The 12,305-nt window shown below is 46.7% G+C and overlaps 1 protein-coding gene across 1 annotated transcript in view; it reads left to right on the top strand.

Moving 5' to 3' along the window:
• The window catches only part of FAM169B (family with sequence similarity 169, member B), a 68,889-nt gene that overhangs the window by 19,963 nt on the left and 36,621 nt on the right, over window positions 1-12,305 (top strand). The window contains exons 3-4 of the mRNA XM_010845856.1: window positions 6,015-6,100; window positions 12,101-12,278. Coding sequence (XP_010844158.1) covers window positions 6,015-6,100; window positions 12,101-12,278 — 264 coding nt within the window. The remainder of the gene's footprint in view (window positions 1-6,014; window positions 6,101-12,100; window positions 12,279-12,305) is intronic.

The raw sequence follows: 12,305 nt of genomic DNA on the forward strand, positions 1-12,305 counted from the left end.
AGGAAGAAAGCTGAGCACCGAAGAATTGGTGCTTTTGAACTGTGGTGTTGGAGAAGACTCTTGAGAGTCCCTTGGACTGCAAGGAGATCCAACCAGTCCATCCTAAAGGAGACCATTTCTGGGTGTTCATTGGAAGGACTGATGCTAAAGCTGAAATTCCAATACTTTGGCCACCTCATGCGGAGAGTTGACTCATTGGAAAAGACCCTGATGCTGGGAAGGACTGGGGGCAGGAGGAGAAGGGGATGACAGAGGATGAGATGGCTGGATGGCATCACTGACTCGATGAACATGAGTTTGGGTGAACTCTGGGAGTTGGTGATGGACAGGGAGGCCTGGCATGCTGTGATTCATGGGGTTGCAAAGAGTCGGACACAACTGAGTGACTGAACTGAACTGAATGTAAATGGTATTGTTTGTAATTTCAAATTCCACTTGTCCATTGCTGGCATGTAGGGAAGTGATGGGCTTCTACACATTAGCCTTGTTTGCTGCAACCTTGCTATAATCGATGTTCGCCCCTCTGCCTCTCCCATGTTTAAGCCTTGCCCAGCACACTGCTTGAGGTGTCCTGAGTGTGGCCTTGGATTTGCACGGCTCTGTGCCTCTTCTCGAGGGTTACCCTGCCCTCCCCTGTCGTCTCTGCCTGTTCTGATGCCTTACCTGGCGATCCAGAACCTGATCTGGCCAACTTCCTGTGGATGCTTTCCCAGTTCAGTTCAGTTCAGCTGCTCAGTTGTGTCCGACTCTTTGAAACCCCATGGATTGTAGCATGCCAGGCTTCCCTGTCCATCACCAACTCCCAGAGTTTACTCAAACTCATGTCCATTGAGTCAGTGATGCCATCCAACCATCTCATCTTCTGTCATCCCCTTCTCTTCCCACCTTCAGTCTTTCCCAGCATCAGGGTCTTTTCTAATGAGTCAGTTCTTTGTATCATGTGGCCAAAGTACTGGCACTTCAGCTGCAGCATCAGTCCTTCCAATGAATATCCAGGACTGATTTCCTTTAGGATGGACTGGTTGGATCTCCTTGCTGTCCAAGGGACTCTCAAGAGTCTTCGCCAACACTGCAGTTCAAAAGCGTCAATTCTTTGGTGCTCAGCTTTCTTTATAGTCCAACTCTCACATCCATACATGCCGACTGGAAAAACCATAGCTTTGACTAGATGGACCTTTGTTGGCAAAGTAATGTCTCTGCTTTTTAATATGCTGTCTAGGTTGATCATAGCTTTCCTTCCAAGAAGCAAGTGTCTTCTAATTTCCCAGCCCTTCAGCAGAACTGACCCCTCCTCTGGGTCCTCTGGACTCTGGCTCCCAGCTTGATTCCAGCGTCTATCACGTCCTGCTCCATATTGCAGCAGCTTGTTTAACTCTCTCTTCTCTGCAGGCTACTGACTCCCAGGGGCAAGGATGCAGACTTACTCAGCGGCCTCTGGGGAGCTGGGCCATTTGTGCGTCAGGGAACTCAGCCCCAGCTGGTAGAATTCAGTTCATCCTGCTGAGCCTTGATGAAGCCAGGTCACTGGGAGTCAGTCAGCCTCACTGTCTTAACTTGTTTGGGAAACCTTGGGGTGTCACAGAATACAATCCATTACTGGCATCTTCTTTGTGGTCACCTGTCACTCGGGGGGAGATGGGCACTAAATCAGAGCAGTGAGGCTGGCCTGTCACCCACAGTGACCTGTCGATTGCTGACACCATGGCTCAGTCTTTTGCAGGGATCCAGTCTCCCAGGTCCTACGTGGTGGAGAGCCAGAGGGTTCTGATCAGGATTCTATTTGTCTTTTAAAACTACAGTTGTGCGGTTTCTACTGTGCCTCTCGGAAACTGCTGGCCCCAGTGTCTCGGAAGTGATGCCCCGAGGCTGGCTCTGCGGTGGCTGCCTGTCCCCCGAGGGTCCACCTTTTGTCCTTGCTGAACTAGGAACAGCCTCTCTCCAAGGGCTCTGTCCCGTTCCCCCTGCCTGTCTCCTCTTGACTAGGTCGCAGGCTTTTCTGATCAAAAGCTGCTGTTCTTTGGAAGGCTGATTCTCTTTTTCAAGAGTCGTTTTGGAGACAATGCATTTTAAGCCTATTAAATTTGATCAGACGTCACCTTCATTGTTATGTATACTTAACAGCTTAAGATAAGTTTTGAAAAAAAAATTCAATCTATTCTGTGACAACTTGTGTGGCTAATTAATGCTCTGCAGTGCACCGTGAAACTTTGCAAGGCACCACACAAACACCAAGTCGTAACACATTTCCTGTTTGAAACTGTCTTAGTAAATCGAGCATCTGTATTACAAGTAATACACCATATTAGTAAATGGAACATCTTTTATTGATTCACCTTGTTAAGCAGGAAAAAAATCCTTATGGTTTTTATAAGCCTCCTGCAAGTTCTAGTAGGTGCCATTTGGAGCATGAATTTAGTTGAATAAATGAAGGCAGATGTCAAGCATTTAATTGGCTCTTCTCTCTCTCAGTCGGCTCTATCAGTTTGAGAACTATTGTTGGAGAAGACAAAATTCACCACTGGTATGAAACTGACAGTGAATTAGATGCTATTGGGTTTTGGAAAGAAGGAACTGGCTGGGCAGAGTTAGTGCTCAATCATAGCTAATGTCATCACTTAGTCTTAAGTTCCTCCAAGAGCAGAGAGGAATAGGGAGGAAGGTGGTGGCAGCTTAACTCGATTGCTGCACAAAATTTGTCTTGAGCCTGACGTTACATGTTCAAGGGACTTTTGTTTTCTACTCTGGGTTGTTTTTTCCTTCAATTCTCCAGCTAAAGAGATTTGACGGGGAAGATGTATTTTTTTTTTTTTTTTTATCTTGTGGTTCCTGGACCCCTGGAGGCTCAGATACCTGTCTTGAGAAGCAGGTATAGAAATGGCAATATAAGTAGGATAAAAAGATAGTGGAGGAGGACTGAACTATGGTGCATTCAGACAGTGGAATATTTTAGCACTGAATACAGTGCTGGAAATGATTTTGAGCTGTGAAATATCTATGAAAGACATGTGTGCTCAGTCGTGTCTGACTCTTTGTGACCCCTTGGACTGTAGCCGCCCAGGCTGCTCTTGTCCGTGGAATTTTTCAGGCGAGAATACTGGAGTAGGTTGCTGTGCCCTCCTCCAGGGGATCTTCCTGACCCAGGGATGGAACGTGCATGTCTTGTGTCTCCTGCATTGGCAGGCAGATTCTTGACCACTAGCGCCAGCTGGGAAGTCCCATGGGAAAGTGAAAGTTGCTCAGTCATGTCTGATTCTTTGCGACCCCATGGACTATACAGTCCATGGAATTCTCCAGGCCAGAATACTGGAGTGGGTAGCTTTTCCCTTCTCCAGGGATCTTCCCAACTCAGGGATCGAAGTCAGGTATCCCTCATTGCAGGCAGATTTTTTACCAGCTGAGCCACAAGGGAAGCCCAAGAATACTGGAGTGGGTAGCCTATCCCTTCTCCAGGGGATCTTCCCCACCCAGGAATTGAACCGGGGTCTCCTGCATTGTAGGTGGGTTCTTTACCAACTGAGCAATGAGGAAAGCCCCATGAACAGACATAGAGCAAACTTAAACGCATTTCACTGTTAGTTCAGTCGATCAGTTGTGTCTGGCTCTTTGCGACCCTGTGGACTGCGGCATGTCAGGCTTCCCTGTCCATCATCAACTCCCGGAACTTACTCAAACTCATGTCCATTGAGTCAGTGATGCCATCCAACCATTTCATTCTCTGTTGTCCCCTTCTCCTCCCATCTTCAATCTTTCCCAGCATCAGGGTCTTTTCCAATGAGTCAGTTCTTTGCATAAGGAAGAAACTAACCTGAAAACGCTACATACTGTATGACCTTCTGGAAAAGGCAAAACTATGGAGACAGGAAAAAGATCAGTGGTTGCCAGGGGTAGGAGGTAGTAAGAAGGGATGAGCAGGCAGAGCACAGACAGCTTTCAGGGCAATGAAAATACTCTGTGTGATATCGTAGTAATAGGTACGATCACAGGTGTGATGATACATTTGTCCAAACCCATAGAATGTACAAGAGTGAACCCTGATGGAAACGTCGGGTGATCATGAAGTGTCAGTTTAGGTCCGTCGGTTGTAACGATTGTCCCACGCTGGTGGAAGATGATGATAACAAGGGTTGTGTGTCCGGGGAGGGGGAATATGGGAAATCTCTGTTCGCTCCTCTCAATTTTGCCATGAACCTAAAACTTCTCTTTTAAAAATAATTTTGTTTATTTATTTCTGGCTGTGCTGGGTCTTTGTTGCTGCAAGGGTTTTTCTCTAGTTGCGGAGAGTGGGGGCTACTCTCTCGCTGTGGTGGGCAGGCTTCTCATTGCGGTGGCTTATCCTGTTGCAGAGCATGGGCTCCCGGGCACGCAGGCTTCAGTAGCTGCAGCACGTGGGCTCCGTGGTTATGGCTCCTGGGCTTCAGAGCACAGGCTCAATAGCTATGGTGCAGGGGCTTAGTTGCCCTGCAGCATTTGGGGTCTTCCTGGATCAGGGAGCAAACCCATGTCTCCTGCATTGGCGGGCAGACTCTTCACTGCTGAGCCACCAGGGAAGCTCTAAAACTTCTCTTAAAAAACAATCTTTAAAAAAAATTGCCAGAAAGCAGCCAAAGTGACTTTAGTGTTTTAAAATGTGATTTTTAAGCCACGAAAGGAGAGCTGCTCTGTTGGGAGATAAGAGGCGGAAGCCATGACTGGATTTGCCTTTGGAGCAGCCCCTTAGGATGGAAAGACTGGCAGGGGAGACTGGGACAGGGGACGGGTGGGGACAGACCAACGGGCATCCAGGGCTCTGGGGGATGGATCCTGTCGGGAGGCAGCAGGTGGGATGATGGGGCCTGGTGGCTGTAGCAGAAGCAGGGAGGAACTGGCGTGTTAATTAGCAGATGCTGGGTGCCCCTACCTGCCTGGCCCTGGGCTGCGTGTTTCACATCTGATCCTCATCCGAACTTGTCAGCCACCTTGGCTGATCAGCCTGGGTAGTTCCGATGAGAAAGCTGGGGCCTGGTGAGTCTGAGGGTGTTCCAGGATCACCTCTACTAAGCAGCAGGTGTTAGTCGCTCAGTCATGTCTGATTCTTTACAAATCCATGGACTGTAGCCTGCCAGGCTCCTCTGCCCGTGGTATTCTCCAGGCAAGTATACTGGAGTGGGTAACCATTCCCTTCTCCGGGGGATTTTCCTGACCCAGGGATCAAACTCAGGTCTCCTGCATTGCAGGTGGATTCTTTATTGTCTGAGCCACCAGGGAAGCCCCCATGTCCAAACTCAGAGTGGGTGGAATCAACAGGTCTCAGTGATTGTCTCAGAACGTGGGGGCAGGAGTAGGGTGGGAGAGATGTCTCTACCCTCCCTCTCATGTAGGTCCTAGCCCCAGAGTTCTCTTACCCAAAGACCCCCACCCCCCCCTGCACAATTTCCCCATCTACAACTGACCCATCTTGGAAAGAGCATTAAGCTTGGAGTCCCGGGTCTGAGGGCAGGACCTGACCTCAGCCCTCCTTGCTGGTTGCCTTTCCTTCTCAGAATGTCAGTGTCCTCAGAAGAATGCAGATGTCAATTTCATTGTGAGAATGAAAGAAAAGCATGTAAAAGAAGCCAATGCCAAACCCAGCACCCAGGATAATGAGGGGTCATTCCATGCCCTTAGATAATGTTGGGTTTGCCTAAATTTGTGGAGTTACAAGTTGGGTCATATAGTTGGACTTTAAAAAAAAAATGTAATTCTCACCCATTGAATTTGTCGGTACTACTGTGTAGCCTCTTGCCCCCAACAGCACTGGGGTACGTCCTGTGTTGGGGTCGTTAACAGGCCATCTCTGCAGACAGCTCTGAAGCCCTTTCAGGTGAGACTGGTTGCTCTGTCCTGGTGAGTGCTCTCAGACAACTCATCCTAGAAACATCATCTCTTTTCTCACACGTAAACTTTCCTTTGCATCTTGACAGTGGCTGCAAGCTGATAAAACTGCCCCTTTGATGGCCATGTGCACCTCATCATTTTCTCTTGGCTTTCTCTTTCAGTTGTGGCTGTTTATGTGAAGCAGTCCTGGTGGGCCACTGAAGATGTACTAAGAACCTCTAATCCTTCAAGAGAAGGTCTGATGAAGGTGAGGCATTGCAAATTTAAGTGGATATTGTGATTGTAAGTGTTTGTAAAGGTCAGCATGCTTATTCTCATGTTAGTAAGTTAGTCTACCCCTGTGGATTCATTTTATAGGACTGCTCTAACAAAGTGCCAGCAGACTGGGTGGTTTAAACAACAGACATGTGTTATTTCCCAGTCCCAGAGGCTGGAAGTCCAAAAGCACAGTGTTGGCGGGGCTGGTTTCTTCCAAGGCCGGTGAGGGAATCTGTTCCAGGCGTGTCTCCTAACTTGAGCTTTCCTTGGCTTCTCAGCAGTGCTCTCCCTGTATCTTCCCACCCTCAGCCCTCTGTCCCTCTCTGGCTCTGTCCAAATTCCCCCTTTCTATATGGACACCTGTCATGTTGGATTAGGGCCCACCCTAATGACCTCATCTTGATGTGGTCAAGACTCTTTTTCCAAATAAATCACATTCACAGCACTGGGGGTTAGGACTTTAATATCTTTTTGGTGGGCACTGTTCCATCTATAACACCCCACCTTCAAGAAAAATAGTGTTAATGGCTATATGTAACAGATATCTATCTATTGGTAAATCTCTCTCGCCTTCTTGAGTGGCCTCTCCTGTCTTAATTCTGAAACATTAATCCACATCATCTCTCTAGCATGTAGGGAAGTTTTATTACATTCCAGTAGATTTATTGGTACTTTTTGGAGAAGGCAATGGCACCCCACTCCAGTACTCTTGCCTGGAAAACTCCATGGATGGAGGAGCCTGGTAGGCTGCAGTCCATGGGGTCACTAAGAGTCAGACATGACTGAGCAACTTCACTTTCACTTTTCACTTTCATGCATTGGAGAAGGAAATGGCAACCCACTCCAGTGTTATTGCCTGGAGAGTCCCAGGGATGGAGAAGCCTGATAGGGCTGCCGTCTATGGGGTCGCACAGAGTCGGACACGATTGAAGCGACTTAGCAGCAGCATGAGTTAGACACTGTGCTAGATGCTAGCCTGTGTATTACCTAGACTTTTGACAGGGATTATCTGACTTCAAAATCTTTAAGGTATTTGCTTTGTAGACAAAGAAGTTGAAGCTGAGCCACATAGCTAGTAAGTAATTTAACTGGACACAACTCTAGCCTCTCTGATGGCAGGCCTGGTGGGCTTTGAGGTGCTGTGGCTTTATAGAGACTGAGGATGGCAAGGGTAAAGTTTCCCTGTGGCTAAGGATGTTCAGCATCTTTTCATGTACTTTTTGTCCATTTTGGGGAAAGTAGCTATTAAAATCCTTGGCCCGCTTTTTAATTGGATTGACTTTTTACTGTTGAGTTGTAAGAGTTTTTCCATATTATAGATGCAAGCTCTTATTGCATATATTGTTAGCAAATATTTCTCCCCTTTCTATGGGTTATCTTTTTCAAGTATGTTTCAAGGTTACCACTTCCACCAGCTTTGTTGAGGTATAAGGTGGCACAAATGGTAAAGAAACTGCCTGCCAATACAGGAGACGTAAGAGACATGGGTTCAATCCCTGGGCTGGGAAGATCCCCTGGAGACGGGCATGGCAACTCACTCCAGTATTCTTGCCTGGAGAATCCCATGGACAGAGGAGCCTGACGGGCTACGGTCCACAGGGTCACAAAGAGTCAGACATGACTGAAGTGACTTAGCACACATGCATGCAATTGACATATAACACTGTGGAAGTTTAAGGAGGGCTCAATGGTAGAGAATTGCCTGCCAAGACGTGAATTCAGTAGTTGGGTCTGGAAGATCCCCTGGAGGAGGAAATGGCAACCCACTCCAGTATTCTGGCCTGGGAAATCCCATGGAAAGAGGAGCCTGGTGGGCTACAGTCTATGGAGTCGCAAAAGAGTCATATACGACTTAGCGAGTAAAGAACAAGTTTAAGGTGCTCAGTCTTGCTTTGATACACTGATACACTGCAAAATGATTACCACCACAGTGTTAGTTAAACCTGCATCACATCACCTAATTGCCATTTCTTTTTGTGTGGTGACCTATGCTCTTGGCAACTTTCAAGTATATAATTACAGGTATCATTAGCTACAATCAACATGCTGTGTATTAGACTCCCAGAACTTGTCCATCTTATTATTGGAAGTTTGAACCTACTGATCATCTTTCCCTTTTCCCCATGCCCAGACCCTGGCAACCACCACTTGGCCTCTGTTGCTGTGACGTTGGCCGTTTAATGTTACATGTATAGGTGAGGCCACACACTGTTTGTTTTCCCCCTTATTTCATTCAGCACCATGCCCTCAAGTTCCATCCATATTGTCACAAATGGCAGACGTTTTCAGGTCTGTTTTTAATTGATTTGATAGATATTATTTTGAAAAGGGCTTTCTTCCAGTAAATTAATGGTGGCTGGAGGTTCAGCAAATAAGCATGATGTACTCAGTGAGGCTGCCTGACATAGCTGTGTGTGTCACTGGCCATAGATGAAGCAGGTGGCATGAGCGACTGGGTGCTCTAAATTCCAGGAAAAGTCTGGTTTGCTCTTTAAATATACATACGTATATATATATATATATATAGTTTTTTTTCCCAGAGCAAGAGTGGTAACTTCCTTTGTGTATCCATTCTAAATTTAGACCAGGAAAGCCCTCACATTTTCTGAAAATGTGGCTAATGCTGTGAACAGAAACTGAGTGTTAATTCCACTTAATGAACCAGGTTGTAAAGATCTGTCTGCCCCATCTGTGTGTGGGGATAGTTTTCCTCTCAATTTATAGAACACGGGGTCTTGACTTCTTTCCTTTTAATTGCATTCTATTTCTTAGCCAGCTCTTCACAAATTACCAAACCAAACTGAAACCCAGCTTCCTTAGTGTTCTTTCTGTGAACATCATTAGTGGCCCTAATTGAGGGATTAGAACTGGATCTTAGTTTTTTTGTTTTCAGAAATGTCTCTAAGTCAGAATCACATGTCACACATTCCCCTCCCACCCCCATAATGAAATTGGACAAATTAAGTGCATTTTCTTTTTTTCCTTTTTTCTCCTGCCAGGTTTTGATTGGTTATTTCCCTTCTGCCAGATGCAATCTGTTTTTCTCTTCTGGCTTTCCTCTGAACTTTTTGGTTTTATAAGTTGAAAAATATAACCTCCCACATCACACGCGTCGGGTTTCGTTATGAACTAGTTATTCTTAAAGTCAGAACTTGATTTGGCTGCTACTGTCTGAAATACAAAATTGGGGTGGCTTCTCAGAGTTAAGCTGGTGCAGCTTTTGCAAATCTTTTTCTCATCTAAGATTTGGCTCCAGATGAAGGTGAAATAGTTTGCATTCTGGGCCAATTAATAAGTTTATTGGGACTAAGCACTTCATGCCATTTGTTAGAGGGCCGCAAGCTGATTTATTTTTATTACTGAAGCATCTGAAAAACATACAAGTGTTTGAGAGACCACTGAGGCAGTCTTCTCCCTTGACTTGTGGAAGAAACAAACTGAAACGAACTGTGAGTTGCTGAAGCTCTCCCAGCAAATCTAAGTCGAGAAGCCACAACCACAAATGATGATGATGATGATAAATACTTAAGGGTCAAGTATTAAATATAAAGGGCTTCCCTGGTGGCTCAGCAGTAAAAGAATCTGTCCGCAATCCAGGAGACTCAGGTTCGATCCCTGAGTAGGGAAGATCCTCTGGAGAAGGAAATGGAAACCCACTCCAGTAATCTTGCCTGGAGAATCCCATGGACAGAGCCTGGTGGGTTACAGTCCATAGTGTCACAAAGAGTTGGACACGACTGAAGCGACTGAACACAGCACACATTAAATATAAAACCAAGCATCATATTTATGTCAAACTTACGGACTTCGCATGTGGCACAGTGGTAAAGAAAATGCCTGCAATGCAGGAGAAGTGATGGTCAGGAAGATCCCCTGAAGGAGGGCATGGCAACCCACTCCAGTATTCTTGCCTGGAAAATCCTATGGACAGAGGAGCCTGGTGAGCTACAGTCCAGGGGGCTGCAAAGAGTCGGACACAACTGAGCATGCACGCAGCAGCAGTTCCCTCTCCCAGAGCCCTAATGGATGAAAATGCAGAAGGGAGCAGCCTTCTGGGCTGCAGCGGGTCCACTGGCCTGGGGCTCAGAAGTCCTGGTCTGGGGTTTCAGACCTGGCCTGCCTTTGGCAGAGCCCTCATCCAACTGTCTTAAGTCCTCTTGTGAACGAGGCAGTGAAATCAACAAATGTAACTGCTTACCCTCTTTGAGCTTCAGTTTCCTCACCTGTAAACCAGGATTTCCCTCGTGGCTGGTAAGAATCAAATGGTAGCATGTGGGTGGCAGTCTCAGCCCAGGCATTAATAATACTCTTGCTGATTTCATCGTGGTGCATACGAAGGGGTGATAAACACCCAGGCCCTTAGGCTGTCATATGGGAATGTTGTCTGAGTAAAATCTAATTATACTGTCATTGTGTCACTGGCTGTTTGGTTTTACCTCAAGTGCCACATTTTAGCGGAGAAGGCAATGACACCCCACTCCAGTACTCTTGCCTGGAAAATCCCATGGACAGATGAGCCTGGTGGACTGCAGTCTATGGGGTCGCTAGGAGTCAGACACGACTGAAGTGACTTAGCAGCAGCAGCAGCAGCCACATTTTAGTGGTTTCTTGTAGTTGTCCAGAGGGCTGAATTTATACTGTATCTGGGCTCAGTCACATAGAATGGGGATTGATTAGTTATGTCTGCTGTGGGTGCAGGAGACCTTCCTTTGTACCACCTGTGCCAGCCGTGAAATTAAGACGCTTGTTCTTTGGAAGAAAAGCTATATCTAACCTAGACAGCATATTAAAAAGCAGAGACATTACTTTGCCAACAAAGGTCCATATAGTCAAAGCTATGGTTTTTCCAGTAGTCATGTATGGATGTGAGAGTCGGACCATAAAGAAGGCTGAGTGCCAAAGAATTGATGCTTTTGAGCTGAGGAGTTGGATAAGACTCTTGAGATCCCTTGGACTGCAAGGAGATCCAACCAGTCCATCCTAAAGGAAGTCAACCCTGAATATCCATTAGAAGGACTGATGCTGAAGCTGAAGCTCCAATACTTTGGCCACCTGATACAAAGAACTGACTCATTAGGAAAGACCCTGATGCTGGGAAAGATTGAAGGCAGGAGAAGAAGGGGACGACAGAGGATGAGATGGTTGGATGGCATCACCGACTCAACGGACATGAGTTTGAGCAACCTCTTGGAGTTGGTGATGGACAGGGAAGCCTGGCATGCTGCAGTTGCTCGGACACGACCGAGCAACTGAACTGTGCCAGCCGTGAGCTATATGAATGCAGCGAATGCTGAAAGGCAGGAACAGGAAGTCATTTTGACTTGTTAACGATGAAGCCCTTTTGTGGGCCTGATCTTGACCACAGTACAGTTCCTCAATTGTCGTGACATTGTGATGGGTGAGAGATGGTTCCATATGTAGCCTTAGGATGGGCTGGGCCTCGAGTTCCAGTAACTCTGTGGGGTTGAGACACTGGTATGTGCTCAAAATCTGTCACAAGTCATTGAAAATCAGTTGATCTTGGTGTAGCAACTGCACACCAGTAATGACCCTCTATTATTTACCTTCCTTCCGAGCATCAGAATTCTGGAGCTGTTGTTAAAGATATGGCAGATTGGGTTTCTCTCTGGATACATCCAGTGTTTCTGCTGAAATGGCTTGCCTGGAAGTCACCTCCTGTTTCACTGATATGTGACTGATTATTCTCTGTCCCCTCACACTCCACGTCTGTGGCCCTGGAGACCAAGGGGGCCTTTCTGGCCCTCCTCCCTGCTCCTGGAGGCCAGGGTGGGTGTGAGAGGCCAGGGTTGAGAAAACCTCCGTGAGAAACTGTGATCCCCAGTTTTGATCTCAAGCACGAGAAGAATTGCGTGGTGGGGGAGCCCACACCTGGCCCCCGGCGTGTGGGTTGATTCCAAGCATCGAATTTATTGTGTCTGACTTTCCCTACTTGTCTCACTTAGATGTTCTTTTTGTTTTTCCTTCAAAGGTTCAGTCATTTGGGGAAAGGATTGTGCTTTTCATTCTGAACGTCGTTATTTTTGGAAGACTAGAAAGGAATTTGGATGATGATGACATGTTTTTTTTACCTCACTCTGTGAAGGAGGAGGCTAAGATTCTGTGGCGAGATGGAGCAGCTGTTGGATTTTACACAACCAAAAGGAAAGGTGAGGACCGTGCGGCCACGTGGGGCC

The sequence above is a fragment of the Bison bison genome, unplaced genomic scaffold, assembly GCF_000754665.1.
Source record: "Bison bison bison isolate TAMUID 2011002044 unplaced genomic scaffold, Bison_UMD1.0 scf7180017864224, whole genome shotgun sequence".
Lineage (NCBI taxonomy): Eukaryota > Metazoa > Chordata > Mammalia > Artiodactyla > Bovidae > Bison > Bison bison.